The sequence below is a fragment of the Rhamphochromis longiceps genome, linkage group LG8 (assembly GCF_057381845.1).
Source record: "Rhamphochromis longiceps isolate RC_006_pf linkage group LG8, R_longiceps_female_GT1.1, whole genome shotgun sequence".
NCBI lineage: Eukaryota > Metazoa > Chordata > Actinopteri > Cichliformes > Cichlidae > Rhamphochromis > Rhamphochromis longiceps.
The window spans coordinates 23,463,324-23,489,501 of NC_140564.1; the positions used below are offsets into that span (position 1 = coordinate 23,463,324).

The 26,178-nt window shown below is 40.1% G+C and overlaps 1 protein-coding gene across 4 annotated transcripts in view; it reads left to right on the top strand.

The window, feature by feature from the left end:
• Positions 1 to 26,178, top strand: part of adkb (adenosine kinase b) — a 134,827-nt gene that overhangs the window by 92,533 nt on the left and 16,116 nt on the right. For all 4 annotated transcript variants that reach the window (XM_085416568.1, XM_085416565.1, XM_085416566.1 and 1 more), the window contains 2 exons: positions 18,426 to 18,461; positions 23,552 to 23,666. In XM_085416568.1, coding sequence (XP_085272694.1) covers positions 18,426 to 18,461; positions 23,552 to 23,666 — 151 coding nt within the window. The remainder of the gene's footprint in view (positions 1 to 18,425; positions 18,462 to 23,551; positions 23,667 to 26,178) is intronic.

A 26,178-nucleotide genomic window follows, 5' to 3' on the forward strand; every position in this document is an offset into this window, starting at 1 on the left:
TTAGCCACAATTTGCTTTTGCTATTTGAGCATGAGAGATAAACCACACAATGGGGGGGGAGGGAGGACTGGACCATTACTGGTGGATTTGTATTGTGGCATTTTAGGCATATCATAGACAAATGGAACGATTAATCAAGGCTGAATTATTCACCCTGACTGATATTTCTTTTAGCCAGGATTCACAGCTTTCTCAATTTAGATCAGTCCGTGTGCTTCGGCTTCTCTTTCCCCTGTCAGAATGTTTTAAAAATGCGCTTCCTTAATAAAACAGTGCTGCAGATGATGTGCTTAGTTTTTTGCCCCACAGCCAGTACCGAACAACCTCCTCACTTCTCAGCCATTAACATTATATACCACCCCCATACAGGAGCTCTGCATGCTTTCCATTGCTGTCCAATGCATTCTGCACCTCCACACTCAGAGGGAGCTTATTTATATGGGTCCCAGCCCCGTCTTCCAAACGAGAGACAGCCATTGTAATTGAATACTCAATAGGTGAGCCATTTAACAAAAGTGGAAATGGCGTTCGGCTATGTATTAATGTGCTTCGCCGAGGCAAAAGGAGCCATCATCATTTCAATGTTCAAGCTGTTTTAAAAGAGCATTTAGCCTGCCATCTCTCCAGGCCATGAGAGCAAAATGACACGGATTTCTTCCTCCTCTGTACTTTGTGCGAATGTTCCTCGCCTAATATTTTGTATGGTTATCTTGCTTATTTTCCCATCCATCCTTCAGCACCTCTCAGTGATCTAGGTGGAGGGATACAAGCAACTCCACAGAAGGTTATTGTCATGAAAAGCCCCTCAGGTCTTTTGGCTCTCAGCCCTATTTTTCTCCATCTACATGCATTGTGCGTATTTGTGTGTGCATGGGGTGGAAGGGGGGATCTCTAATGATTTTTCCAGGACAGACTAAAGTAGATGTACAAGTGTGTATGTGTGTATATATATATATATATATATATATATATATATATATATATATATATTAGGGGTGCAATGATATTCGTATCGATATTGAACCGTTCGATACAGTGCTTTCGGTTCGGTACGCGTATGTATCGAACAATACAACATTTGTAATTTATTTTATCAACTTTCCTTCTGACGATGCTGTCTGTGTGGAGCACTCAGTGAATCTGCGTTCGACTACTCCGCCTAGGCTGCACTGTCGAGCGCAGATCCACTGAGTGCTCCACACAGACAGCATAGTCAGAAGGAAGAGCGCAGGGCACCTCCCCCACCCTCATTCAGATCTGGCGTTTGGAATTATTTTGGTTTTCATGTGACGTATGACCCTGAAGGTAAGCGAGTCATGGACTAAAGTAAAACAGTATGTTGGATGTGCCATGCAATGCTCAATTACATGGGTGGGAACTAGTGTGTTAGCGCAGTTAGCTCGTTAACGTGTTGGCCGTCTAGCCCCACGCACGGGGCGATCGGCGGTAGCTCGTTAACGGAGATTTGCCATGTTGTGGTGTTAAGGTCATTTCAACGAGATTAACCTGAAAGCACTAGTGGGAACACAACGAATATGACTGCACATTTACGCCGACATCATCCTAGTGCAAAGACAAAAACAACAAGCATGCTACTAACTTTAGCCGAGTCATTTAGACAGCTGTTAGCACATGATTCTCCTTATGCTGCTGAGAATATAACCCAGAAGAAGCGGATAGTATAGCTTTTATTTTGGAAAGAGACATTTCTCTGTAATAAACTCTCTTTTCCAAAGATGAGTGATTCCTCAATCAGATACAGGGCTTGCAATATCGCTAGCCCGACGTCCTGGAGCTAGCGATTTTTTCAGTCGGGCTACCAAAATCTATCTCTGCCCTGCCCGTCGGGCTATTGTAAGAAGGAAAAATATATGTCAATGCTTTTGCATTCTTTCAGAAATGTAGCTGGGTAATTATGTCATTGGCATCGGTGAGCCACTGTCAATATGTGACATATTGAAATCGCGTTTGAATTTGCGCTTGTTTTTTTGCTTTCACTTTGCAATCGTGCGAACTGTGTATAGAGAGCGACAGCACTGATCTGTGAGTGATGATAATTTGCGCACCAATTCCTCTGACATCGTCTTATTAATCGTTAGTTTACTATGCAAACATGACAAGTGAAATCTCCCACAGCAAGCTTAAACATGTGAGAGGTTGATCGCGCAGAGAATCGCTGAGCTAATGTGAGTGCGTGTGTAAAAGCAGCAGGATTTATATTTGACTACGATGACCTGGATGACTGAGAACCTTCACAAACAGATATATATTTTAGTTCTGCTGAGCCAAATAAGACAGGTCAGGGTGAAGAAGTGACAGCCAAAGAAAAGCTTACCACAAAACGGAGAAGTTATGACAAATCAGACTATAAGGCAAAAAGAAAGTGCAGCTTTATGGTTTCATGGACAAAAGAATTTCTGTGGCTGCAATATGACAAGCTAAATAACCAGGGCTGCACATAAGTGGTCCGCAGGTGCGCATTCGCTGTCAAAATAAAAAACACGCACAAGGGTTAGGGTTAAATTTAAAAACTGTACTTTTGAATTAAAATATATATTTATAATTTTAATAAATGACAAATTAAAAAGGCATGAACATTTTTTTTGTATCGAAAAAATATCGAACCGTGACACCAAAGTATCGAACCGAACCGAACCGTGAATTTTGTGTATCGTTGCACCCCTAATATATATATATATATATATATATATATATATATATATATATATATATATATATATATTGTGTGTGTGTGTGTCTGTCTGTCTGTCAATGTGTGAATGGAAAAAAAGGGTGGCAGAGGAGATACATGGGCAATACGGCGTCATTTCTTAACATCTCTCTAGATTCGTCATCTGGCTTTGTTTGTTTGATAGACTGCTTGGAAGCCTTATCTCTGTGGTGAGACCCGTGGCTGTTTATCACCTCAGTGACGTATGCGGGACTGTGGAAGTACGTGCTCTCTGCTGTCAGTATGTGTAGGTGATGGCAAGTTCACTAAAGGGCCCTTAGGGTATTGATGGGTGGTTTTTTTTGCACAAAAAAAGAGGAAAAAGAAAAAAAAGAATAGGAAAAAGAGTTTCCCCTTGACAGCTCACCCACAGCAGACTCGAGATGTGCTTCTCAACGGTAGCTTGGGGAAAATATGCCGTCTACTGCCTAAAACAAAGAGATGCGAGAGTCAGATTAGCGTGTTACTGAAACAGCTTTCCTTTTAGGCTCTTCTCTCTCTCCTCTCCTGTCAGAGCTGTCTGCAGAGAACGAGGGTGGTGGTGGTGGGGGGAGAACATGAGACATTAACCTCTATGTGTTTATTCACAAGGCCCCACAGGCCAACTGGGAGGATGAACACAGAACCATCTCTAAAGCCGGCGAAGCGGAACAATCACAATGTGTCATTGGAGGAAAAGACATGAAGTATTAGCTGCCGCTCTCCTTTGTGTCTTTCACAACTGAATTTTAATTTAATGTGCTATTTCTGTGATGAGTCACATGCCTTTCGTTCAGCGCCAGAGTACATTGACCCTCAGTGTGACGTACAGTCAGTGAGTTGTATGATGAGTCATAGCCGCATTAGCTGTGATGATTGGCTAAATGCAAAGGCTGCCTTGCTTTTATTTTTGCTCTTTTTACTTATTTCTTTTCTCTTTTTCTTTTCCTGAATACTACCTCATACATCCGCCCTCCCCAAGACAATTGAAATCAATTGTTTTCTTTTTCTTCTTCTTCTCTCACTACTATAATCACTATTACATGCAGCTGGGGATAAGAAATCACATTAAACATTCTTGGATTTAAAAAAAATATGTAATATGTTGGCACTGTTGAATTTCCTTAATTGTCGTGTGTACTTTGCTTTAATTGCATCAGTCATTTCCTCCTGAGTCTCATGTTTCATCAGGTTACATAAATGCTAGATGTTCATTTCACACTGACAGCGGATTAAAGTAGATCTTTTGTTTAATATATATATATATATATATATATATATATATATATATATATATATATATATATATATATATATATATATCACATACCAAATTTTGGAACTATTGGAAGTTCAGTCATGAAATTACAGCCACAGTATTTTGCTTATGGAGCCAGATGTGTGCTTCGTGCATGAGCTACCTACATCCTTGACTTTTTTTCATATCGAATGTAGCTTCAGATATGGATGAAAAAAAATCTTTTCACATATTTTGAGAGGTTTTATTTATTTTAAAGTTTAAGCTTCCACTGTTCAAAAATCATTTATTTTGTGCAATATCCAGCTATTGGAGAAAAAAAAAAGAAAAATGACAAAGTAAAAAAAATATTTATAAAAAAAGATTTATTTCTTTGTGGAAGCTGAAATGTATTTATTTTTTTAAAGTATGTGTTCATTTTTGTTGTTAAATTGGGTGAAATTTGACATTCTCATTCTGAGGCCATCGTCACAAACTTTTTTCTGTCAGATTAAACTACTGATGGCCTTGAGAGGGCACAAATCCCCACATGAATTAGTTTTACGGCAAAAGGATAAATAATACTCATCCAAAGACATGCATGTTAGGTTAACTGGTGATTTTCGATCAATTATCGCTGTGGATGTCATCAAAAATGGAGAATCTTTGTGTTCTCTGGAGTCCAGGGTGTAACCTGTCTCTCGTCCTCTGGGATAGTCTCCAGATGTAAAAGTGTGTGGATATGTTTCATTTTTTAGAAATGTCATGAATTGCTAGATAAGGACCCAAATGTAGAGACAAGAGACTGACTGAATAAAAGTTGATATTATATGTCAGATGATGAAAAGTCCAAAATAAGAGAATAAGTAGAAGGAGTGAGGTTAAAAGAAGATGAGACAGCAGGGAAGACAGCACTATTTATACACATGAGCGCAATTAGGAGATGTGGACACAGTAGCGTAACGCGACACAGGTGACAATAATCAAAGCCAGTCAAGCAGATGGGGGAAGTAAAACTAGAAACAAGACACTTGCGACAAGAAACTGTCAAAATAAAACAGGAACTAAGAACCAAAACTAATTGGAAAAATGCAGAAACATAAATTAACTTAACATAAGAGAGCTGAAACAGGAGGACCAAATAATGCTTTCAAGACGGGAAACACTGAGGGAAAAACATTCCTGAAACTAACACTGACCTATAACAAAAATTAAAGATTTACAAAAAGCTCACTAAACAAGACTGTAACACAAAACCAGGGCTCTGTTACATGCAACAAACTGATAATAACCTTGACCAAGTGCACAGGCTTAAAGGTTAGGCATTTGTAATCAGACCCTAAAATCTCTATCTGCATCTTATAATGTAGATTGTTAAAAACTACAAAGTTGACTTCCACCTCTGTAAAAGTGTCTCTAACTACATAAATAATTCAAGCATGGCTCTATTTTTTTGGAATTTTACATCATATTGATCCACCGTCCTCTGGAATAAACGGAACGAAATAAAAAGGGGGAAAAAAGGAAGTTAAAAGAAACTGAATGGAATAGCCCGAAAGTAAATGCCAAAAGTATAACTGGAGCTTAAATCTCAGTGGTATAACAAACACTGCAGCAAAGGCGTGCATGAGGTGTATAGCCAACTTTACACTGGGAACCTCTGGATTAGATCATCATTAGGCAATCTGCCTGAATACAGTCATCCAGTTCAACAGCATGAAAGCACGAAAAAATGAACTGATGAGCATTTCAGATGTTTATCCGTTAGATATAAAAACATTTCTAACCCATTTGATTGCAACGTGAGCAGAATGAATCGCTAATGTCAGTTGTTCACAAATATTTATGCACTGAGGGTGAAGTTGAAAACCAAGAGCAAAGGTGTCTTTTACTGTTTGCGAACTAACTTTTCATTTGTAAGACGAAGAGGTTGGGAACTACTTTACTCAATCACAGAAAGTGTTGCTGCTGTTAAGCCATCAGTCGTCCTGTGTGTGCGCAGGCAGAGAGAGCCATTCGGCGCAGGAGAAGAAGAAGAAGAAGAATGGTCTCACTGACATTCCTCTGTTTTTCCTGGCTGTCTGTTTGCGAGTCATGGTACTTTAGGAGCCAGCATGGCTCCACCAGAGGAGTCCGACTAACCACTGTAATTGTGCCGTGCCGTAGCCGCCTTCCCCAACCCTGGGACTGAACCATGAAATATTTGAAAATGCCGGGGTTAAGAGGGGGGTCGTTGGCAGTGCAATGTGAAATGTGAGACCATAGAGCATCTTTAACAAGGGGGCAGATAGAAAGCCCGCCAGCCAGCCAGTCGTGCAGCCAGGGCACACATTGGAGTTCTCTGAAGGAGAATAATTATGGATGTAAGAGGAGATATTGCGCTGGGAGCAGATCAATAGTGCCCACGTACTGCTAGTGCTGAGGTGAGTATATTTCTGTCGCAGCAGGAGAGAGTGCAGGATATCAGCTTGTTGCTATAGAGCGACTCACAGAACTTCGAACACCGGCGGGCTTCCCAGATGCCCTTACAATCCCGATGCCCGTCCTCCTCCCATATCACTGCTGCATGGAGTTTGGCTGGTTGCTTCGCGCCCCCCCCGCCATCTCCAATCCTCTTATCCACACAGAGTTGGCGGGAGGACTTGCCTTTGTCTACTCATGATTGTATTCCGACAGTCCAGACTATACTGTCATGGTTTCCAGTATCGTTTGGAGGACTCCCCTATTCTCTGGATAAGAAACTGACAAAGGCAGAATCAACAAGCGTAATCTACTCACCCGTACTACCAAATTAATTAGTTGTTCCATGGACAATGAACCTGTGAGCTTATTTTAGAAACGAAAGCGTCCATTTGTTTCCACTTGAAGTGAATGAAAGGATTGTTTTCTCTAATTTACAGTCGTCATGCAACGTGCAAAGTATTTCCTTCTAGATGAGCCATGTGGTTCATTTGCTTTCCCTGCAACACGTATCGCATGGGATCTGTGCATACATGTAGCCTTATTGTTGAAGGGGGCTGTGCCTGCCGTGCAGATTTTGATCTGGAATATGGCCACATTGACAGATACCATATTGAATATCGTCTCAGTTTTTCTATGGCCAGTTTATTCAAAGATCTCATGTCCCCTGTGCGCACAAATGGTTTGAATTATTTTGAGAGGTTTTTTTCCTCCCTGGGTTTTTCATTGTCTGAGGCATGCAAGTCCCTCAAGAGCAGATCTTTGTTTCTCATTAGGAGGTAAATAGAGCAGGCCAAATGCTCGCATGTTTATTATACACAGGAGGGTATGGTCACTGTTCTCAACAGCTCACTGCAGGGGGAAAAAAAGCTGTTTGCTTTCTTGACCTTTGTCTGCACCGCCTGCAACCAAATGTCTGTTGAATTTACTGGATAATAAGCTGCGAAAAATTGATGGACTGAAAGGAAGTTGGTCTCAGCCTCATCAAAAGTTTTTCCTAAAACACATTTCAACAAAAAGTCATTTATCCAGACAGAAAAATCACCATTCAACATAACCACCATTCAAAGGTCATTATTTGAAGTGAAATTTCCACAGAATAAGACAGCGGCAAAACTATGAAATATGCAAGAGGAAAAACACCAGGATAACCATACTGGGTTGCACAAACATGATAGCAAATTTCCAACATAATAAAAGCAGTTAGCAGGGACCAAGAAGTAGGTTTTGAGGTTTTTGAGCAACATTTGTAACCATTCAGATGACATCTTTGGTTATTTCAGCAAGACAAAAGTCCAAATCAAGCCTCAAGTTTATGCTGCACCAGTTGATTGCAGAACCTTACTGAGAATTAGTACCAAGACAGATTTAGTCCAAGTCAAGCGTCAGGTCTATCATAGCAGATTTCAGGTATAATTTCTTGTCACTGAAGACTCTCAGGACCAGGTCCAGTTAGTCAAGACAAGTCTAAATGACATCTTAGGTAATTTTGCAGTTTTATTAATGTAGTGCCAGTCAGTGACCTCAAGGCACTTTATATTGTTAGGTAAAGCCCCTGCAATAATACAGAGAAAACCCCAACAATCAGATTATCCCCTATGATTAAGGACTTGGCAACAGTGGGAAGGAAAAACTCACCTTTAAGAGGAAGAAACCTCTGGCAGAACCAGGCTCAGTTGGGGTGAGACGAGCGAGACGGTTCAGGTGTTAAACTAAACTTCCTTCTCTTCTGAATTATGAAAAAAAGAAATAGTAAAATCATTTGGTGTTATCTTTGTATTGCTGTCACTTAAATGTAAGGTTTGTATTTACATTTTGCACAAGTTCCGTTTTTTTAATAAAGCAGATGTAAACAATAAAGAAAGTCAAAGAAAAATCTATTCAGTAGAAATCAGTAGGCAACCAAGTCATATTTCCAAGAAATACGCAAGTGTGTTTTCATCAGATTCTTAGGTTGTTACATTCTTGCCACATAAAAAAGAAATCTCACACACATTCTGTTTTAAGTTGGAATAATAAAGCAGAGGCACGAAGGTAAAGCACAAATACCTTAATATCTCATGAAATGAACAGCATTATTATGTCTTCATGTAGAATCACGTCACTGATTAAAAGAATAGGCTTTCAAGGCCTTCGGCAGCAGGTATTTAATTAGAGGGAACTTAAACTCCATGAATGCTAAACAATTCCTAACTCGCAGTTTTGCCCAAGGATATTATTTCTATAACTTAAATTGTAAGATAAATTGATGTATTGACCCTGAAAAAGGTGCCCCAAAGAACAGGAATCAAGATTGAAATTCGGTTGCTTTTATATGCGTATGAAATGGTAATCCTCTAAGTGTGGAAATTGCAAGTCCTGAAAAATTCAATCAAGTGGACCTTGAGCAAACAAACGTACACCAATAAAAGTTACTGGAGCAAAAGAAAAACTTCACTTAGGAAGACAAAAGCGAGTTGGGTTAGCAGATTTCACATTATAAAGGCAAGAATGGAGGTGCTGATTTAATTTGCTGGCTCACCTTTAGAGTCAAAGAGACGTCATATCTATTGAGCCAAGATCGTTGTAAGCACGGAGATGAATCTTTATTTATTTAAAAGATATATATATATATATTTTTTTTTTTTACATAGCACAGTATTACAAAGTTAGTGTAGAAATATGTAAAGTTTAGAGCACCATATTAAATTTACAGCAGGGACCAGTGATGAGCATACCAGAAGTATGGACAGATGTAGAAGAATATGGTGATCTATGAGTTTTAGCATTATCAGAGAAGCAACCAAAGAACCAAAGAAAAACAGCATCTTCCCCAGTATAGAGGCCTGCAAGGACAAAGAAAAAATACGAGGCAACACTAATATAGGATATACATGAATGCAGAGGAGAGAGCAAGACAGCAAAACACACTAAAGATTATGGAGCAAAAAGATACAGATCCAAAACATCTGGAATAATTCGCTAGAGAAAGCTAGAGGAGGCAGAGAGATCAGTATCAAGACAACCTATGGTCCAGCAAAGAGAAAAAAAAAACAAAAAGAGGACAGAAAAAAAATCGTGCTGTAATTTGAGTTCTTTGAGACTCACAAGGACCAAAGAAGTTGTTTAATAGCTGCTCTTTCTGAGCTAAAACACTTCATCCACTGTTTTTTCTTCATCCGCTTCCTCGAGAGATAACCGGTTTCTGGTAGTCTGACGTTGTGTACTGACCCCTTGTTTGAGTCCAGAGGTGAGATGTGTGATAGAGGCCCTCAGCGCTGATAAGGCCATCAGGCTGATAACTAACTCCCCCCAGCACAAAGCTACCACTGCTGCTGCCACTGCTTCCATTAGCCCCAGCAGATGCACTGAATGCCCATCTGGTCCTTCCTGCTCTATCTAAGGTTACATCCTATGTTCGGAGCTCCTTATGCAAACCCTGCTTTCCCTGCTGTGATTGCTATCAGAGAAGATATTTATGTAGTGCACATGTTTCTGATTGTTTAACCTTTGGACCTGTGCTGTAGGTGCTGTTTCCATCCCCATAGGCTTACTACCGCTCTCCTGCCCTTGTAGGTAGACCAAGAAAGATGGGAGCAGATGCTGTTGCTAGAGGTGTATAATGCACTGACAGGCGAGGGCACTGCTGAAATTGGACACATGAAAGCTTCAGTCTAACTGTGCACTTGCTTTTAGATTTAAAAAAAAAAAAAACTCAGCTCAATGATTTTTGGTTATTTCCTTTATTCAGGCTATTTTATTCGTAAGAAATGTCAGATAAATTGGCTTATTATCGTGCCACCAGTGATGATAATTTTACCCTGTATTGTTCTTTAGCAGAACTTTGTCAGCTTAATTTCCAAAAACCAGAAAGAAAAAGAAGTCAAATTTCTAAGCACGGTTGCCCGACTCCAACCTATGTTGATGGGTACACCAGCAAAATCTCAGAAAACAACATAACCTGTTGAGAGACATATTTCACAATATTTTTTTTAGAAAAATATGTATTACACCAGTGTAGAGTAAAACAAGGAGTAAAAAATCAGCTAAACTTGGAAAAAATCAAATCTAGTCTTTGTCAGTTTGGCCAAATTTGTCAATAAAAAAAGCATAAGCTCTGTGGTGCATATGTTTATTTGAGACTTAGCTGTCTTCATACCATAGATAATCTTGTAGACAGCAGATGGGAAAAAGGTTGTTTTTTTAAAAAAAAAAAATCAGTTTTGACAGGTGTTTCTGTGAGTCATGTTTTTTAATAACTGTCCTTCAAGATATGTATAAATAAAAAACAAAGATAATAGAAAACAGTTTTAGGTGATGAAATAATGTGCAAGTGTTAAGCTATATATATCTATATATATATATATATATATATATATATATATATATATATATATATATATATATATATATATATATATATATATATATATATACACACACGTGCTAAATGAAAAGTTGTTATTTTTCTAGAAGAACACAAACAGGTGGGATACTGCAAACATCGTTACAAATGATATTCTCAGAATTTTGTCCCAAGGTTGACATACAGGCGATAAAGGTGTCTCTCCTATACTTTAGGGAGAAAATCATCCTTTCCCCCACAATGTCCATCCATTGTTTAAGACTTGGAGGGTCTGGTCTATAGCATTTCTTTCTGATAACTTTTTTTTTTTACCATCACTGAGCAATATTTACACAATGAGAAACATTCTCTTTAGATACACCCAAAGCACAATGGCATGACATGTACAGTGTAGGAATTTTATAACCTAGCATCTTTATTAGAGTTTCCCTTCCAAAGAGACAGACTATCTTGTAAATTTTAAGAGGTCTTGAGCAATAATTGCCAAGGTTTTCTGAAGTTCAAAGTTTTTATGTGGACATTGGCTACTTTTTCACTCCTTTTCATTTCAGTCCTTGTAGCTAAATGTTTTCAGTGGAATGTTTTTTTTTTTTGGTTCTATGAGCATAAAAAGGCACCTAACTCAATGGGAGCACCACTTTTAAAATTTTAGGGACCTTGTTACAAGCAGGCTGTAGCAAAAATACACGAGTTGTTCCCATTTCTTTAGTCGAAGTTATGAGAAAAGCTAAATATAACGTTTAACAGGCATAAAATAGCATTTTTACACCAACAAGGTGATTCCCAAAGAGCTGTTAGCGGAAAACTTGGCATATCTCGTCATGGTGAGGAGCATATCTTTAAAAGTTTTAGGAAACTGGACAACTATACTATATACCTGTACTACAGCAGATAAACAAAATCTCCATCAAAGTTCAGTTAATCCATCTACTGTTCACTAAAATGTCATCAGAAGTGGTCTCAGTGGAAGGGTGGCTGTCAAGAAGCCATTCTTAAGGAAGGGTTGAGTTATAAAAATTATTTAAGACCTGGACTGAAAGTTTAGTGGTAACAAGTCTGAAGGAGTGATGATTTCCAAAATGATAGTTTGAGGTCAGGAGAGACGTACAACAGTGAATGTGTACAGCCATCTGTAAAGCACGGTGGAGGTTCAGTCATGGTTTTGTGCTGCAGTTCATGCAGCGGTGTTGGAGATCTTGTCAAAACTGATGAAATTAGGAATGCAGAAAAGTACCGTCTAATTTTGATCCACCATAAAAAATATATATTTTGGAAATGGCTTCATTCCCGACCTCCCCAGGCCCAGACTTCAACATTATTGAAGCAGCGTGGGATCATTTTGACAGAGAACGGAACAAAAGGAAGCCAACATCCAAAGAAGAGCTTTGAATGTCCTTCTGGAAGCCTGGAGAACTATTCCTTAAGGTTACTTAAAATAATTGACCAGAAAGCTTGCCTAAGAGAGTTCAGGCTGTGCTGAAGAGTAAATGTGGTCTTACCAAATATTGACTGAATATTGCCTCTTATAGTGTCTTTCCATGATGTTTCTACATGTTTCAATGAATCACTCTACCTATTTCCAATTTTGCTAGCAAAACATAAAGAAATGAGGCGTGACTCAAACACATTTCAGAGTTTGAGAAAGCTCTTCTGTGGATTTGATTAAAGCAGTTGATGTAAGTTTGTCTATAAACATACACTGACTTGCAGATTAAAATCTGAGCGATTGCACTTGAATGTACGAAAATATCAAGGCGAAGATGAAACATGCCACTTAATGGCTCAGTAAAACTTGAAGTGAAATACCATCAGCTGCTGTTGAGTAAATTCCCAGAGGCAGTAAAAGCGACTCCAGGCTTTCTGGAGTGTGTTGTTCCTGCGTGTGTTTACCCCCATGTTTGTGGCATGTCATGCTTGAGCAGAATTGCTGCATTCTCCTGGGAGCTTCAGGAGGGCTCGGTACAGGTGATTTATTCATCCTAATCTGTCCCGCACAGTAGCAGGGCGCTGCCTTCTTTCCACCCAGCATGAGTGAGTTGCTATCAGCTTGCATGATCGTTTTAATAATCACCTGTGGTTGTTATCCGCCCGCATATCTTTGAGGTGGCAGCTTCCTGTTCGGCAGCACCTGGACTCGTGCTGAGGGCTGACATCCTGACATCCAGGAGGAGATATGTTTGTGACCCCGAGGCCACGTCAAGGACACTGATGCTCCCCTCCGATGTCATCGTCTTGATTAGTTATTCAGTCTCCAACCCCCCCGCCCCACCCGCCCACCCACTGCCCTGTAATGTATACTGTAGTAATCTGACTGGAAACTCTTGAGTTGAATGCCAGATGTTGTTTATACTGGGCATTTATGAAAGCTGTCTGACTCGCCTGAGTGATGTCTTACGCTGACATGTAGGGAATGACAAAAACACGCCATATGCCATTGTTATATACATATACTTATATCTGTGAGTAGTGATAAGTGGCTGAATTATTTGACGTGTTATAACCCAGTCATGCTCACTTTATTTTAAATGGTTTCTAAAGATCAGTCATTTCCAAATATCATTACAGGCGTGATCATTTCTACATATAGAAAACTGTTGTCTTCTTTATGGTTCCTTAAAACCTTAAGGTATTTGAAATGAGCCGCTATATAGAGGAAGAAGAAAACAGAGGTTTTGGTGTGAAAAACTTGTCAGGGCTGCACCCAGGAATAAAAAACCACAACGTCAAATACAATTCAATTTCTGCCTCTGCATCGCTTGGGCTAACGGTCAAATAAATGCTTATTTTCTGAGTAGCCTGGGGGAGTTCGCTTTTCAGCTTATCAACTTTTATTAACCTTAGCACTGAGGTTTGCTCTTTGATTTAGATTCTTTAAAACACTGAAATTGGATTTTTTTTCCCTGACGCACTCCTGCTGTGACATATGCTCGACAACTTGTTACACAGAGGAGAAAAAAACCTCACTACTTGCTTTGTTTTGTTTGGTGTTTTTTTTTCTACTGGGAATATTTTATCCTGGAAGCTAACGACTCAGACAGTTTTATTAATTTCTTTTCTCTTGGGTGTCCTTATATGTAGTGGTACTTTAACTGGCAATGCATTAAATGATTTGGATAGGATAGGAATTGAGAACCGGTTCCAAATTGTCCAATCTTTTGGAATCAAATTCATTGTGAGGTCTAGCAACACCTGTAGTATACACGCTTAACTGCCAGTTTATTAGTTACAACTGCTGGTTAATGCAAATCAATTTTTCCACACATCCATTCTTAAAGAGAATCATCTGAAAAAGAGAAAATATCCAGGGAGCAAAAGTTCTTTGGGTGAAAATGTCTTTATGATGATCAAAGAAAAATATCCACACACGCAGTGAGCTGATAAGAAGGCAAAAGCAACTCAAGCAAATACTTGTTACAGCCAGGGCATGCAGAAGAGCATCTCTGAGCATCTCATGTCAATCCTTGAAGCTGATGGGCTAAAGCAGCAGAAGACTACGATGGGTTTATCTCGTATTTGCTGGGAACAGGGAATTATTTGCAAATAGTAACATTGCTTGGTCTGACAAGCCCCAGTTTGAGTTGGTAGGGTCAGAAATTGGTATAAACAACATTAAAGGATGGCTTGTATCAACAGTTTAGGTAGATGGTGGTGTAAAGATGTAGGGGATGTTTACTTGGCTCAGTTAGAACCCATTGGTACAAAGTAGGCACAGTTTAAAGAGTATGTTGCTGACCATGTCCATCTGTATGAACACAGTGTATTCACCTACTGATGGCTGCTTCCATGTCACAAAGCTCAGATCATCTAAAACTGATTTCTTGAAGATGATAAGTTCTTTATACTCAAGTGGCCTCCACATTCACTGGATATCAATCTAATAGAGCACCTCTTGGTTGTGGTGAAATAAGAGATTGGCATCGTGGATCTGCAGCAACTGTGTGTTGCTACCATGTCAATAATGACCAAAATCTCAGAGCATCTTTTTAGCACCAGTTCATCTGAAAAATTGATGCGGTATTGTTAAGGTGTGCATGATAAAGTGTTTGGTGAGTGAACAAACTTGGCCTTCATCAGGATCATCATAAACCATACTGTATACAACATTTATATTAAGATATGGACTGAGTAGAAAAAGAGAAATATGTATCAGTTACATTCGCACACAAATACAGAAAACGTGATTAATTCCATATTTGATCCATAAACTGGAGGAGGGAAATTACAGAGTGGAATTTGTTTTGCCCCCAGGTTTTTTATTGACGTGTACATTACTAAAAGGAACTTTAAATAAATAGAAATCTTCAAAAAAAAAAATACACTTATAAAAGTTTTTTTTGTTCTATTCAGAGAAACAAAGATGACTGTGGTGATTCTGAAAGCTTGTCTAGGCCTCTTTTTTTACCCTAAAAGGTAAAATTGATCAGGAAACTCTAACGGAATAAAGAAAGAATAAAGTCTTAGGTTTCATTCATAATGGTGAACAAATGGAAAATTATTATTCAACTTTGCAGTTTCCTTCAGCACTTTTTTTTTCACTTATTATCTTTGTTCCCCAACCATCTACCCAAACCTACACGTTTTACACGTTGCTCCACAACTGAAAAAAATAACACCAGAGCCTATTTACAGCAACTATTTCATTAAATTAATGTAGCATCCCAAGAGCCAGACATTTCTACAATAAGCTGGTAGAGGCCAAAACTGAGCTAAAAGCAGAGGATTACATTCTTGTGGCCGATATATGATTCCAAATACTGGAAATTGTCCTCTGTCTATGGGCTATGTAAATAACTTACTTTTTTGCTAACAATATTGTTTGTAGTCATATGTTCATAGCTTGTTCACTTCCCCCAGGCGACAAAAGAAATTGCAGTTGACTGCAGGTTTCTCAGATTGAATGCAAAATCAGCAGTTTAACTTCATTAAAAGGAGGGAGGGGGAAAAATGTCTATACGATATAAATAACTTCACAGAAAATATGCAACATACAGCTTCTGCTCTGACTGTTTAAGGCCCGCTAGGCTCCTGTCACTTACAGTGTCATAAAAAACAAAGTGTTAAACTTTGAAAACTGCCCTTTGCATGAAGTGTGTATTTCCTCTTTCATTTTGCTTGGCAAAGAAATTGTAGACTCCCGCCACCCCCCCGACGGGGCTCTGGATTATTAGCTTAAGCTCTCTAAAAATATCCCTTTGACTGTTTAAGCCTCTGACAGCAGCAACATCTCACACATTCTGATAGCTTTATACTAACTATGGCTGCAGAGGGCTCATGCACTCTGCCTGCTTTGTTATCTTTTACCTTGTTTGCCCGAAGAGGAGAAGGAGGAGAACATGCAAGCCCTGAGATCTGCAAGAGTCCTCTCTCTCTGTCTCTCTTTTTTGGAATCGGACTCGAAGGAGATCATGAAAGGCGAGCGTGCAATCACAGCAATCTCCGAACAAACGAGATGCCTTTTCTTTTCCCCCTCCTTTCTTTCGAGCACGAGAGGATTTCGCCCAGATGTCACTCCAAGCACTTGTCATTGCTGCAACAGCTGTAGAAGCACATGGGCCGTCATTTTAAAAACCGTCTACCACAACATCCCAAAACAGCACATGTCAACACGCGCAGCCTGAAACATAAGATTTTTGAATATTAACGCTATAAGCTCCTTAAGGAACAGTGGCTTTAATTGCCCATCGCTCCAGTTTTATTGGCTGTATGGGTAGTCTCGGTAATTGCATATTTACCGCCATGCAATATTTATCATAGCAGTATATTAGTTTTAGCCGAGCTTTACAGCGCAACATATTTTTGATGCTGGCATTCATAACAACTAGAAATTAATAAATTCCTAAAAGGGATTACACTGTACACATGTGGCTCATAGACATTGCTTCAATTATCTGTTCTTCTTACACCCACACTCTCTCGATAGGCTTTTCTCACAAATATTATAGCTGCTAACTAGAGAGAGAGAGGGGCAGAGCCATGCACTGCTCGGCAGCACTATAGTTATTCCAGCCTTCACTCGTGTGTCTCTTAAATGCTTTGATATGAAATATTGCTGTTTTGACAAGACATTTTTCCAGGCTGCTCTTGTCCCTGCGCGTTGCCTCGTGCTAGTTGGTGATGGAGCGTTCCTGAGGAGAAAAGTCAATATGTGGTTGTAAATAAAGGAAAATAAATGTGAGACCCAAGCCCTCGATAGATTGAAAAGGCAAAGAGAGGTTAAAAGAGAACACTACCTTCTGCTGATTACAGAACTGCTTCTCGACTACAGCAGCTAATTGTCTAGCCTGTGTGTGTGAGGGGCGCAGGGTGGGGTGATGAATTGACATATTGCTGGTGCTGTGATGTTGATCCAAGCCAGGGAGCCATGAGGCTTTCCTCCAGGGACCAGTAACCTTATTGTTCCATGTCATCTCCTCCCCTTCTGTTTGAGGACCAGGTTGTCAACCTCTCCCCAAGGTCACACAAACACCACACCCCCTCCCATACACACCCTCCTCCTGCAGATAATTGGATTATTTAGAATCATAGCATCAACTTATTATCCTGTCTGGGGTCAGAAGTGAATTTAGTGCAGGAGGTTGTCTGTCATAATTTGTGACATCGTTCGGAGCTGACAGGCAACGGCTTCTGTCATCAGTTAGAGGATCGTAACACGGCCTATTTATTACTCACATGTTGTACATCACAGCTTACCACACTGCAGATAATGTTCATGTTCTTGGAAGACAGCTTCATTGTTTTTTTACATTAACGACTGCACAATATGACGAATCAATTATAGCAGTAGTTAGTACTGCTTTTCTGAGTGTATTTAAATGCATCATTTATTGGTTAATTTTTTTGGGTTTTTTTAATGTATATTTTCATTTTCCAGCCGATGCCCATTTCAGATATGGTTCATTTGGCATTCAGTTGGTGATTTATCTCTTTTATATAATATAAAACATTATTTAGATACTTAAAAGGTTTTACTTTGAAGTTGTTCCCGTATATATTTTTCCATTGGTTTTAATTGTTTTATGTATTAAATTTAAATATATATTTAGATTTGTAATTTTACAGAGAATGCATTAAAATGTTTTTTTTACAGTGTATTTAGCTGTTAAATATACTTTGTTATAGAAGTAAACTTTAAATGTTTCTGTGAGCCCTGTAATGCTATAAGTGTATTATTTTTAGATTTTTTTTTACTAACACCAGCTTGTACCTGCGACCACTGGGAGACTACATTAAACTATGAAACGGCGTCAGTGAGCGGTTTTCGCAATTAACTCGCTACAGCCTGCATAAACGTTTAAGTGCACCTGTTAGGAGACTAAAGCAACATAAAGTGGGCGCTGAATGCCTGAAGTGTTGGGGATTCCCACACACTAGCACATATTCATGGTTTCAGTGGTGGTTTCAAGGCTGGAGGCTGATGGGGTGTTATCTCACGCTGCTCTGGTAAGATGAGATGATGTCAGGCTGTAGTTTAAATGGGTGGGCTGCACGCCTATTAAATCAGGAGTTGGCAGAACAACACTAACTCAGGTTACTTATTCTCAAGTGAAAATGGCCAGACATGCGAGGAGCGGAGGGAAGCGAGATGTCTTTACTTCACGTCTGGTGTGCGACACTGTGCTCTGTTTGTGACTCTGTAATTAACTGCTCATTTGTCTGTGTCTTATCTTTTCCAGGAGGCGGCCACGTTTGCCAAAGAGCTGGGCTTTGAGGTGAGTTGACCAGCAATTGCACACTAAAAAGATCCTAAAGGTTTATTTTTGCTGATAATGAAGTTCTTTTTGGACAGTGATTGATGTGCTATTATACTCTCCAGGCCTTGCAGCAGTTGCTATGGAAACCTGGCAGTCGTCATGGTTTCTTTGTTCAGCCAGCTCTCTGTTATGACGCACTCTGCTAGGTCTGCACCCAACATCGCCTACAGATGTTATTTATTGAATTTTGAAAAGCCTCTTGGGAAGCTGAGAAGTTGGGCATGGTTTCAAGCTTTTCTCTGCAGGCGTGGGGCTCATCAGGTTGCCTGGTTAAAAAGCCTCCTCATTATCTTCATTGCACTCAGGGATCGCATACTGTATGTCTCCTCTTCACTGCCATAGCATTACACTACACTGAGCGCGCACCGTCGTCTTTTAATAACCAAATTACAGCCACCTGTGATTTTGGATTATGGAAATGAAGATTACAGAAAGCACGGTGTGTTTTAACGTGGGGCTGCCTCTTAAGTGTAAAGTGAACGTTCCCTTAGTCTATTTTTTCCTCGTGTTTTTGCATATTCCTTCCATTGCTATTTAAATGCAAAAATCAAAACACAAATAGCCGATATGCGAGGCTTTTTTTTCTTCCCTTCACATGGGCTCAGGTATTTTAAGTGCCTTCTCTCTTTCAGAGGTAGCGCTGCCTTGAATATGTCTCTGCTCTGTGTGAGTAATTGTCATCCAGAATCACTAACGGTGTGATCAACGTGACTGGAATAGAAATGCAATCCTGATGGCAGTGACAGGTTTAAGAGAGGAGAAGGGATGAAGGCGGAGGTGGTGGTGCTGTAGGGGGGTGGTGGAATTGGGGAGGTGTTAGTAATGGAGCGGCCTCACATGGAAAAAAAAACCCACAAAGGGCAAAGTGAAGACTCTCCTAGTAGTTACAATTCTTTGACATTTTCCGTGTCAACCTGATTTGGCAGAACACTCTGCGAAATTGCATTGGATGAATGTGATTTCTCAGATAACATCGGTGGTGTGTACTGTACTTGGCGCATTTCTAGATGGCTGTGGTTCAAAGATGTTTTCTTCACCGCTTTTTTTTTCTCCTCTCGTCACTTTCTGGTGACCGTTTTAAACTTTACTGGTACAGGCCGGCTCCCGTAGACCAGTCATACCCTGGCAAGTCCTCAAAAATATGAATATGCACAGTTTTAGCCTGTAAAACTTTGATTCAACCCGGAGATGGGGGATTAATTGTTAAGGCAGTGTTAGCGGAGGAAATTTGTTTTTTTGCAAATACACAGTACACCTGTATGAGTTCATATGGATATGTTTTGTCATCTTTACATAATGTATAGAGGTCAAAAACGGCCCAAAAAATTTCGAAAAACTCCATAATTTTCACAGTTTCCTTGTACATGTACAATGACAATAAATGGCTACTCTACTCTACTCTACTCTATTATAAAAAAAAACTAAACTAAATGCTAATAAAAAAACCCAATTAATAATCTTATTATTTTTTGTTTTTACATTTATACTTACTCGTTATTCAAACTATGCATATAGGTTATGAACAAATATTGTACTAAAGTACGGAAATATAATTTAAGTCTCGTTTTATATATTTAATACCATGATAGTTATGCTTTTTTTAATTATTATTTTTAGAAAGATTTTTTATCATATATTTTGATGGATTTTGGGATATTAATAACACATTTTTTTAAACTACTTACTGTATTTATTTATTTACTTTTTTAGGTTTTTCTGGTCTCCATAATTTAAAATGTCATATATTAATTAAATTAATTAATTTTAAGACTCATTTATAAGCTTCCACAAGTAATTAGATTAAAAAAGTCTTACAAGTCTTACAAGATCCACTTACCAGAAATTTTGAAGAGCTTTCAGCCTTATCCGATTGCCTTTAGCAGCAGAAGGCATTTGTTCAATTCATAGTTCAGTGGCAGCCTCTGATGCCATAGAAAACCACCTGTTAACCATATTCTAATGGTTTGAATTGCTTTAAAAAGTAAAATAAAGTTGGCTTGTGTTCAAAGCAGAGTAGGTTTTCTTGAAAACATCAATATTCAAACAATCATTTTTACCTTACAATTATTTTATTATTATATTCTATCATTTGTAGTTTTTTATTTTAGTCTTATAGCCAAAAACATTTGTTCTTTAACATTTGCCGACTCCAAAGAAGACAAAAAGTTAGACTTGCTGTCTGAAACGAAACATGAAGGCCACTGAGGTCGATTGAAGTTCAGTAAAAGTCCAGGTTAATTGGGGAAGGTCGGGAACTATAATTGGATTCTATGACCCTAAAGCGCCACATGTATCCCAAAACACTGTTATCATCACATTATGGATGACTAACAAAAATGACAGCAGCCCTTCTTCAGCTTAAACACAAGATAAAAAGCTTTCCTCTCCAAAACAGCAATCAGCAGATCTGAACACAGTCGCCTGATTGTGATCTGTTTCCTTTAAATGCTCAAAGAACTCAGCATCACAGCTCTAATTGAATCTCTCCCTCGCAGTGTTTCTCAAGCAGCATGCAGTGGAAACGATCAGTTTCTCACTGGCTTCAACACAGAAACACAATTTAACACCCTTGTAGAGCTTTCATATTTCACGGTTTGTTGATTTATGTCTGATCAATTGCCTCACAATTGTAAATATTGCCATTTGTCAGTAGTAAACCAAATTGACCATATCATTTGTCAAGTCATTTGTCTGCACTCGCGCTGAACGTTATTTTTCTGTATCGTTTTGCCCCGGGAGCTTGTCAGGTAAGTGTTTCTGCCTGGCAGAAAGGAGGAAGTTAAGTTAAGTGTGCTTGTACGTGTAAAGGCTAACCCAGGAGATCCAATTGTAGCACGTCAAAAGTTTTTTATACTAAAGGATGAAATCTCAAAATATGTAGGGAAGTAAACATTCAATTAGAAAATTATTTCTAAATCACGTGTCCGAAAGTGGACCAGTAGCGAGACTCACAGCTTCCTGTCTTGTCTTTTAGTCATCTGTTGGTTTGTTTCCAAAAGACACAAACTTGAGCTGCAGTGACTGCCGTGTTCGTCATCACTGCTACTGGGCGAGTTTAAAGAAGCTGATCGCACCCTTGACCCCCCTCTTTGTGGCTTTGCTATAAAAGTGCTCACTCTAGAAGTGATAGTTATCTATATGGGAGCTGGTGATAGACTGAAAAAACCTCCTTCAACAAGAAACACTGTGGATTGTAACACTGCAGGCCAGTAAGCTTTCAAGTCTGAACAACAAGGTAGATTTTCTGCATTTTTAATTTTTTTTGGTAGTTTATTTTCTGACTAGTAGTTGGAAGATACTTTGAAAACTTAAACACTAGCACTTTAGCGTAGCTTTAACGATAGCTTCCAATGTGATAAAGTTGGATATGCTGGGTTTCCATTTGACACATTTAGTGTGATAAGCTTAGGAATGAAACACCTTGTAAAACAAAACTCTTTACAGAAAACATTTACACCCTTTTTACTATTTTATGTATGTAGCACACAACTTATTTACCTTACAGATTTACTTTTGTTGATACTAAAGCTACTTTCAGCTGCTCCATTATTCACACATTCACACAGGTAGCTCTACATATATTGGATCTGCAGATGTGCCGGACGCCCTTCCTGAGGCAGTTCTTGATGGTTTGGTGGCTTTTTCTGGGATCAAACCAGCACTAATAAAGTGTAAAGCACTAATTTATTTATTTTGCAAAGCACTTATTGTGATTTTTTTCAACATGGATTGGATATTTTCTTTTATTTCTATGGGTTGCGTACCATGTCATGGGTGTTGGCTGACTGATTGCGTCTTTGTCAGATCCTAATGAAGAGTCGTGTGAGGTTTCTTTTCCTGCTGAACTGCTTGAAAAGTAAACTTAAAATATCATTTTACTGAAGAGCACCTGTTGAATCAGCCTTCAGAGCCATGTGGCACTTCTTTTCTTCCTTTTTTTGTAAACTTGTGTTTGTGTTATTGTGTGCCCTACCACCTCTGGCCTTTAGAACATTTTAGCTCCTAAAAGCTCAGTGGAGCCCCTTTTTTTTATGTCAGTGAACATAAAACCCAAGGGTGACAATGTGCCGAAGCCTTGTGTGGTTTTGCATTCAGTGTCTGGAGGAGTGCTTGTGGTTACATCCAGTCACAGTGACAAATTGCTCTTTTTTTTCGCCGTCGTCTGCTAACGGCCTCTGTATTAACCTCACCATTAGCACTTACTTAGAGTGTTACACCCATTTTTCCTCAGCCCTGGGTCTCCCTGGACCTCTCAGGCCTGATTAAAGGGCGTTTGGGAAGCATTTAAAGGTGTAAAAAGCTCATTGGTTTGAGTGAGCCAGTGAGCCTGGTGGTACTGGGCTGGAGCCTATCTTTCTGATTACTCCCATAATCACAGTATTTGCTCACCCCTGAAGGTGCTCAAGCGTTCGCTTTGATACAGATGCTAGAGGCATCTAGTATCCCTAATGCTAGCTCCTCAGTGTGCTGTATTACAGAAAAGCAGTCCACCCCACTGCGAGACGGCGATAAAGACGTTCTACCTGCTCATAGTACATCATGATGAGTTAATAATAAAGTAGCACTGACAGGTGTGGGTTTTTTTATCCCTCTCATGATCAAAGGCAAGCACTCTGGAGAGTTCTGTCGTCTCCAGGCGAGAATATCCATTCAGTGCAGATGCTGAGGAGAGATGGCCTGTTTCAGGAAGAGAATGATACAGTACACGCACCACCTATCCCTTCAGCTTGCAGAAGTAGCTTTATCTGACAACAGCATATCTTAACACGCTTATTTTCATCTCACTTAGGGAATATGACATTCTAATATTTTCGCAATTCTCCAGTAAGTGCGTGGAAGCCTCATTGAGCGTCCCTATTGATCTGTTTCAAAATGGGTTCACAGCCCATCTGGTTTCATTATCACTTTGATGTGTCTGCCTGGATTGGAAAAATCTGACCTATCTCAGTCACACGCGTGATCTTTGATTAACTCTTCAGAAATTGCTCCTCATGTTGCATTCGCTCGACTCAACACATTCTCACCCGGTGGTCCGGTGTTTTTCACAGACAGACGACATCGCAGAGATTGCAAAGAAAACCCAAAATCTCCCCAAGGAGAACACGAAGAGGCAGCGAGTGGTGGTCTTCACCCAGGGCAAGGACGACACCGTCGCAACTGTCGGTATGCCATTTTTCTTTTCAGGGTTCTTTTTTTGTCTGCTTATCTACACACATTTTCCACTCGAAGCCATCCCATCTTTGGCCCCTTTTGGACATCTTTACCCTTCACTTAAACCTCATATCTCGAAGCTGCAGAACACAGCCTTAAATAGATGCTAGATCTCTGACTGAAGGGAGCAGAATGCTATCAGTAATTTCTTTGAAGTTAAGCTCCAATATTGACACCAGATGTTTCAAAAAAAGAATGCTTGCACTACATTCTGTCATTTCAGAGCATAAAAGAAGCGTGGGGGATGCAGAGAGCAGGCATTGATTTGTGAAGTACTTCTAACTTTGTCTTGGACAGACTCCAGGCCAGTCCTCAGCAATTTTTAATGCTTCAACTCTTACATCCTGCCCTATTTTTCTTTCCTTTTTTTTGCAAAATGCTGGCAGAGTGACCTTGGGGAGCGGTTCAAATCAATCCAGTTTCCTTTGATACAGGGCATATTTGTTAACAGGACATTAAATGGCAGTGTCATCATAACTGAGCAGGGGTTGCAGGTTTAAGCAGCGTGAGGAGAGACGATACTTTCCGATTACTGCTGGAAGCCTTTGCCTTTGTTTGGAGCCACGGGGCGTCTCTCCTCATTGCCCTTGCAGTTCAGTTCCGACTAGTTGTGCATGGGGAGAGATAGCCTCAGGTAAAGACTCCATCATATCACTCATCGCTGGGGACTGCGGAGAGGCAGTGCAACAGCAAGAGTGTTAGCGCTGCAGGACAGTGTCCTCACATGTGTCCAGCGTTCTCAATTTCATCCTGCTGGAAAGAGTACAGTGGGGCAAAAAAGTATTTAGTCAGCCACCGATTGTGCAAGTTCCCCCACCTAAAATGATGACAGAGGTCAGTAATTTGCACCAGAGGTACACTTCAACTGTGAGAGACAGAATGTGAAAAAAAAATCCATGAATTCACATGGTAGGATTTGTAAAGAATTTATTCGTAAATCAGGGTGGAAAATAAGTATTTGGTCAATAACAAAAATACAACTCAATACTTTGTAACATAACCTTTGTTGGCAATAACAGAGGTCAAACGTTTACTATAGGTCTTTACCAGGTTTGCACACACAGTAGCTGGTATTTTGGCCCATTCCTCCATGCAGATCTTCTCGAGAGCAGTGATGTTTTGAGGCTGTCGCTTAGCAACACGGACTTTCAACTCCCGCCACAGATTTTCTATGGGGTTGAGGTCTGGAGACTGGCTAGGCCACTCCAGGACTTTCAAATGCTTCTTACGGAGCCACTCCTTTGTTGCCCGGGCGGTGTGTTTTGGATCATTGTCATGTTGGAAGACCCAGCCTCGTTTCATCTTCAAAGTTCTCACTGATGGAAGGAGGTTTTGGCTCAAAATCTCACGATACATGGCCCCATTCATTCTGTCCATTCTGTCCAGCTGAACATCAGCAAGACCAAGGAGCTGGTGGTGGACTTCAGAAGGGGTCAGCACAAAGACTACAAGCCCATTATCATCAATGGAGCTCCAGTGGAGAGGGTGCAGTCCTTCAAGTATCTTGGTGTCCACATCTCCTCAGACCTGACATGGGCTGCTTACATTCAGGTCCAGACCAAAAAGGCTAGGCAGCGCCTGTATCACCTACGACAACTGAGGAAGTTCAGGGTCTCTCCAAAGATCCTCAGGATTTTCTATACAGGCGCTGTGGAGAGCATCCTCACACAGAACATGACATCGTGGTTTGGGAACAGCTGTGTGAAGGACCAAAAAGCTCTCCAGAGAGTGATCCGTACAGCAGAACGCTGCTGCAGGATTGCTCTCCCCCCGCTTCAGGACACCTACTGATGGTGACCTTTGTTACTTTGGTCCCAGCTCTCTGCAGGTCATTCACCAGGTCCCCCCGTGTGGTTCTGGGATCTTTGCTCACCGTTCTCATGATCATTTTGACCCCACGGGATGAGATCTTGCGTGGAGCCCCAGATCGAGGGAGATTATCAGTGGTCTTGTATGTCTTCCATTTTCTGATGATTGCTCCCACAGTTGATTTTTTCACACCAAGCTGCTTGCCTATTATACACTGAACAAAAATATAAATGCAACACTTTTGTTTTTGCTCCCATTCCCCATGGGATGGACGTAGAGACCTAAAATTCATTCCAGATACACAATATAACCATCCCTCCCAAACAGTGGTCACAAATCAGTCCAAATGTGTGGTAGTGGGCACATCTGCCATATTGAGATAATCCATCCCACCTCACAGGTGTGCCACATCAGGATGCTGATCTGACATCATGAGTAGTGCACAGGTGTACCTCAGACTGCCCACAACAAAAGGCCACCCTGGAATGTGCAGTTTTGTCTCACAGCAAAATGCCACAGATGCCACAAGCAATGAGGGAGCGTGCAATTGGCATGCTGACAGCAGGAATGTCAACCAGATCTGTCGCCCGTGCATTGAATGTTCATTTCTCAACCATAAGCCGTCTCCACAGGCGTTTCAGAGAATATGGCAGCA